This window comes from Manihot esculenta, chromosome 8 (assembly GCF_001659605.2).
Source record: "Manihot esculenta cultivar AM560-2 chromosome 8, M.esculenta_v8, whole genome shotgun sequence".
Classification (NCBI taxonomy): Eukaryota; Viridiplantae; Streptophyta; class Magnoliopsida; order Malpighiales; family Euphorbiaceae; genus Manihot; species Manihot esculenta.
The window spans coordinates 5468971-5474970 of record NC_035168.2 but is presented as its reverse complement, the minus strand read 5'-3'; the positions used below and the strand labels follow the sequence as shown (position 1 = coordinate 5474970).

Genomic DNA, 6000 nt, shown 5'->3' with positions numbered 1-6000 from the left:
TTCTTTGTTTTCCCGGGAGGTCTAGGGGATCCCGATCTTCATGCTTCGGGAGGTCGTTTAAGATCCTCACCGGCCGTTTTTGTCTTCTACCTCTGAGGTCTCTGAGTCTCAGGGTCTTTATATTCTGTTTTTTCTTTTTAAAAGAGAAGTGACATTCATAATAGAGATAACATCATTGTGTAAAGAATGGCGTTATTTTATTCATTTGTGCTTTTCAAAGTATAATATTTTTCTTTACAAATATTTCAAGGGAAATACCTCTTCAAGTGCTGGATATTCCAAGCATGGGGCTCAGGATTTCCTTGCATATCTTCAATTCGGTATACTCCTGGCCTGACCACTTTTGTTATCCTGAATGGGCCCTCCCAGGTCGGTGCCAACTTGCCCATTGCTGTTCTTTTTCCTGTAGCCTCCAGGTTTCTCAAGGCCAAATCTCCCACCTTCAAGCTTCTTTCCCTGACCCTTTGATTGTAATAACGGGCTGCCCTTTGTTGATAGGCGGCAGTTCAAACTTGAGCTTCTTCCCTGATTTCCTCCAGGGCATCCAGGTTGCTTCTTAATTTATCTTCGTTGGAGCTTTCGCTGCTGAACTGGATTCGATGTGTGGGGACCTGTAACTCGATTGGGACTACGGCCTCTGTGCCGTAAGCAAGTGCAAAGGGCGTTTCTTTAGTGGATGCTCTAGGGGTGGTTCGGAGTGCCCACAGGATGCTGTTGAGCTCGTTTGCCCAATTCGCCTTTGCCCTATCCAGTCATTTTTTCAGCCCCTGGAGGATTGCTCGGTTGGTGATCTCTGTCTGGCCATTGGTTTGAGGATGGGCCACTGAAGAAAACTTATGCCATATGTCCATGTTTGCCGTAAATGCTCTGAAGGTACTGCAGTCGAACTGTTTGCCATTGTCTGAGATAAGCACTCTTGGTATGCCAAATCTGCAGATGATATGACCCCACACAAAGTCTATCATCTGCCGGGCTGTGATTGTGGGGACCGCCACCGCCTCTGGCCATTTTGAGAAGTACTCTACAGCTACTACCACGAACTTTTTCTGTCCCGTGGTTTTGGGAAAAGGTCCCAGGATATCTATTCCCCATTGTGAGAATGGCCATGGACTGGATATGCTGGACTGAGGAGTAGCCGGGACATTGATGGCGTTGGCAAACCTCTGGCATACATCGCACCTTCGGACAAACTCTTCTGCTTCGCTTTTAACAGTGGGCCAATAGTATCCTTGCCTGAATATTTTATTGGCTAATGTCCCTACCCCTTCGTGAGCTCCGCACATTCCCCTGTGTATTTCTTCCATCACCTTTGTAGCCTCTTCCGGGCTCACACACTGGAGCCACGGGCTGGATTTCCCTTTTCTGTATAAGGTCCCTCTTACTGCTTGGTAATTGGCAGCACGAGCTGCTATCTTTCTGGCTTCGTTTTTATCCTCGGGGAGCTTTCCCTTCTCCAAGTATTCTAGGTATGGGGTCATCCAAGTCGGGCTTTATTCCACCTGCAACACCATGTTTAATTTACTAAAAGCAGGCGTGTGGACGTGTTGTATGTACACTTCATCGGGGAGCTATTCTAATTCTTCTTTGGACAATCGACTAAGCAGGTCTGCTTCCTCATTTTCTTCCCGTGATATTCTTTGAAATTTGATAGTGACTCCCCGATCTATGAGTTTAGCCTCTATTGCTTTTACTTTTGCCAGGTAGCTCTGCATGGTGGGATCTCTGGCCTGATATGCCCCAGTTATCTGATTGACCACCAGTTGTGAGTCGCTATTTACTTCGAGATCGGTCGCCCCTACCTCCATTGCCACCAACATCCCGTTTATTAGGGCTTCATACTCCGCCATATTATTGGAGGCTTTAAACTCTAAGCGTAGGGCGTAGCAAACCTTAAATTCTCCAGGTCCCTTAAGCACTATCCCAGCACCGCTGCCCCCGGCGCCTGAAGCTCCGTCTACATAAAACTTCCAGCTGAACTTTTGGAAGAGTTCCTCCTTTCTTTCCTTCCCTGATACTTCTGAAGATGATTCTCCTTGTTCCTCACTGAATGTGCACTCTGCTATGAAGTCGGCAAGAGCCTGAGATTTTATAGCTGTTCGAGGTCGATACTCTAGGCAGTAAGGACTAATCTCAATGGACCATGCTAGCATTCGGCCTGAGGTCTCCGGTCTATGCAGAATCTTCTTCAAGGGTTGATCTGTCATTACTACTCCTTGGTGGCTTTCCAGATAAACCCTGAACTTTCGGACTGCCAGTATTAGAGCATATGCTATCTTCTCAATATTCAGATATTTGACCTCGGCATCCTTAAGCACCTTGCTGACATAGAAAATAGGCTTCTGCTCTCCTTCTTCCACCCTTATTAATACGGCGCTGGCTGCCTGTTCAGAGGCTGCCAGGTATATTAGAAGTTCCTCGCCTTCTATGGGACTACTAAGCACGTGAGGCGAGCTGAGATAGCTTTTGAGTTCTTTGAAGGCTTCTCGACAATCTTCTGTCCATTCGAAGTTTGGCACTTTCCTCAACTTCTTGAAGAACGGTAAACACTTTTCTGCCGACCTTGACATGAATCGATTAAGTGCCACTACTCTCCCGGTCAGTCTCTGGACGTCCCTCACACAGGTCAGTTCTGGCATATTCAATATGGCCTCTACCTTCTCCGGGTTGGGCTCGATGCCTTTCCCACTCACCATATATCCCAGGAATTTTCCTCCTCTGATGAAGAAAGAGCATTTCGCCGAATTCAGCTTCATACTGTACTGATTTAATATTCCGAATACCTCCCTCAAATCTTTCACGTGCTGTTGGAAAGTTAGGCTCTTGACCACCATATCGTCCACATAAACTTCTACGTTTCTGCCGATCTGATCCTTGAAGATTTTGTTCATCAGTCTTTGGTAAGTTGCCCCGGTATTTTTCAATCCGAAAGGCATGGCTCTATAGCAATAAGTCCCATCTTCTGTTATAAACGAGGTCTTTTCTTCGTCCGACCTGTCCATTGGGATTTGATGATTACCCGACATTGCATCCAAAGACGACATATAATCAAAATCGGCCGTAGAATCGACCATTTTATTAATATCAGGGAGGGGATAACAATCTTTGGGGCAAGCCTGATTTAGATCAGTGAAATCTATGCACATCCTATATTTGCCATTGGCCTTTTTGACTAATACAGGATTAGCTAACCACTGCGAGTACATGACTTCCCTAATAAAGCCTGCCTCTTCTAACTTCTGCACTTCCTCCCTGGTAGCCTGTTGCTTCTCCCTTCCTGCCACCCTCTTCTTCTGCTTTACCGGTCTGGCTTCGGGGAAGACATTCAGCTTATGGGTCATCACCTCGGAATCAATTCCGGGCATGTCAGAAGGCTTCCAGGCAAAGCTTGACGCGTGACTGCGGATCAGGGCCATAACCTCGGTTTTCTGCTCTTTGGTGAGGCCGGCGTTGAGACTGAAGACTTTGTCTGTTTCTACTTCTGATAAGGGAAAAATCTCCAGTTCCTCCACCAGCTCTGTCCTGGCCTCTGTTTTCTCGTCCCTGACCTCTAAGACTTCTGAATCCAGCCCTTCCTCTGTTGAGACCAGCTCCGCTACCGTAGCTAGGTACACTGCCCTTGTTTCCTCCTGGCTTCCCCGAGCTATTCCCGCCCCTGCTTCTGTTGGGAACTTCATTGTCAGATATCTGATACTGGTGACGGCCTCAAAGTCAAACAGCGCAGGTCTTCCCAGGATCGCGTTGTAGCTCAGGGGAAGTTTAGCCACCAGGAACACCGCATAATGGGTGCGAGTCCTTGGGGCTTCTCCCAAAGTAAGGGCCAGCTTTACTTTCCCTTCCACCGTCACTGGTGTTCCTCCAATCCCTTTAATTGGGGCCTGGTCTCGAACCAGTTGCTCTTCAGAAATTCCCATCTGCTGGAAGACTCGGTAAGGCAGCAGATTTACCTTACTTTCGTCATCCACCAAGATCTTCTTTACCCGGTAGTTGTGAATGACAGCTTCAATGACAAGGGCGTCGTTGTGAGGCATCTGAACGCCCTGAGCGTCCTCCGAGGAGAAGGTGATGACCGTCGAAGAGTGTTCGACAACCTGCATGACCTCAGCACTGCTGTTTTCTCCCTCTCTACTCCTCTTTTTCCCCCTTCGGCTCATCCGACCCCCTGTGCCTCCTACGATCATACTGATGGTTCCACTGGACCCATCATTTACAGGGTTAGCTCCCGTTCTTCTCGGCATTTGGACTATTGGATTGGGCTGAGGTCTCTGCCCTTCCGGTTTCTTCACGAAGTTCTTCAGGTGTCCTCTTTTTATCAGCCTCTCGATTTCTGCGATCAATTGGAAACAGTTATTGGTGTCGTGGCCATGAGTACGATGGAACTAACAGTATTTGTCAGGATTTCGCTGATCAGCTTCCGTTTTCAGGGGTCTGGGCCACTGTAAGAATTCCTTGTCTTGGACAGCCATGAGCACTTCGGCTCTAGAGACATAAGTGGGGTCGGCTTCTCTGGAATCAACGAAGGGAGTAGTTTCTGTTCTGAGACCCTAGGGGGAAGAGGTCTTTGGTCCCTTCGCTCCCAAGGCTATCTGTAAGGCTCAGGCCTTTTGCCATGTTTCTTCTCGTGCTTCTCCGGCCTCCTTTCATCCGGGGCTTTCTCCTTACCTGCCACTCCCTTGGCGAATCGGCTTGTCATCAGGGCATCATCCTGTCTTATATACTTCTCAGCCCTCTTCATCAGTTCGGCCAGTGAGGTCGGAGGCTTCCTGCTTAATGAACCAAAGAACTCGGCAGAGGTTGTTCCCTTTTGCATGGCCTCCACTGCCCTTCCCTCATCGAGCTCAGGAATCTGCAGGGCCTCCGTATTGAAACGAGCGACATACTCCCTGAGTGATTCATCCCTTCTCTGCCTTACTGTTTCTAGATAGCTCGTCTTCCTATCTGCTGGCACCCCGGCAATGAACCGGCTGATGAAGCGAGTGGCCAGATCTCCAAAACTTCCAATGCTTTCGGTCTCTAGGCTGTTGAACCACGCCCGCGCTGGCCCCGAGATCGTCGTTGGGAATACCTTGCACATCAAGGCATCCGATAAAGTTTGCAGTTCCATGAAGGTCTTGTAGTTCATGACATGCTCCCTCGGGTTACCAGCTCCGTCATAAGCCGCCATTGATGGCATCATAAACTTCTTAGGAACAGTCTCCTGCTGCACCCACTTCGAGAAAGGTGAAGAGGTGGGCAGGAAGGTTTGCCTCTGATCCTTCTTTCCCAGCTCGGCCAAGAGCTGCTCTCTCAACTTCTGCAGCTTTTGATCCATATTCTCATTTTCTAGCCTGGGTTTCTTCTCCAGGCGGCATTCTTCCTCCTCTGCTTCACTTCTTGTCCACCTAGTTGTCCCGGCGGAATAGTTGTCAGCCTCATCATTCTCTATCAGCTCCCTCACCCTCCTTCCATGGACTCGGGCCTCCGGTTCTTCCTCTTCCCCATCTCTTCTCCCCCTTTTCCCGGTATCGCGGCTGCTGGCTTGAGGGCGGTCATGGGCAGGTTGGGGCTCATTGGTTTGGGGTTCTTCTACCACTGGGAGTGTATTCATCGGGGTGTTGAGGCCCCTTTGTTGCATTATCTGCCCCAACCAGTGGGCGGTGTTCTGTAGTTGGAGGGCCATGGTTTGAAGGTCCTGGTTAGATAAGGTAGCGGTGGGAACATTCCCTGCCAAGCTTGGCGAGGGATTGAGAGGAATGGGTGCTTGGTTGTTTAGTGTTGTAGGGCTAGAAAAGGAGAACTGCTGCCCCTCTTGGGCAGAGCTTAGGTCATTTGGGATGTTAAGGTTGCTTTCATTGTGATTAGCCATCGTGGATCTCAGTGGGTTTTGTTAAGAGTGGAACTCTAGTGATGAAAAGATCTCCTTCGTTTCCCACAGACAGCGCCAATTGATGATCTGAGATCCAGAGAAATAGGGTTTACAATGGGTTCTGTAAAACTGAAAAAGTTTAGACATAGAGGAGAGTA

The 6000-nt window shown here is 48.7% G+C and overlaps 1 protein-coding gene across 1 annotated transcript; it reads right to left on the bottom strand.

Annotated features, from left to right (window-relative positions):
- Nucleotides 1-2169: 2169 nt before the first annotated feature.
- Nucleotides 2170-4028, bottom strand: LOC122724387. Its single transcript, XM_043959126.1, has 2 exons — nucleotides 3417-4028; nucleotides 2170-2235 (listed from the first exon to the last, which is right to left on the bottom strand). Exons 1-2 carry the CDS (start codon nucleotides 4026-4028, stop codon nucleotides 2170-2172), a joined length of 678 nt encoding a protein of 225 aa, XP_043815061.1.
- Between the last annotated feature and the right edge of the window lie 1972 nt (nucleotides 4029-6000).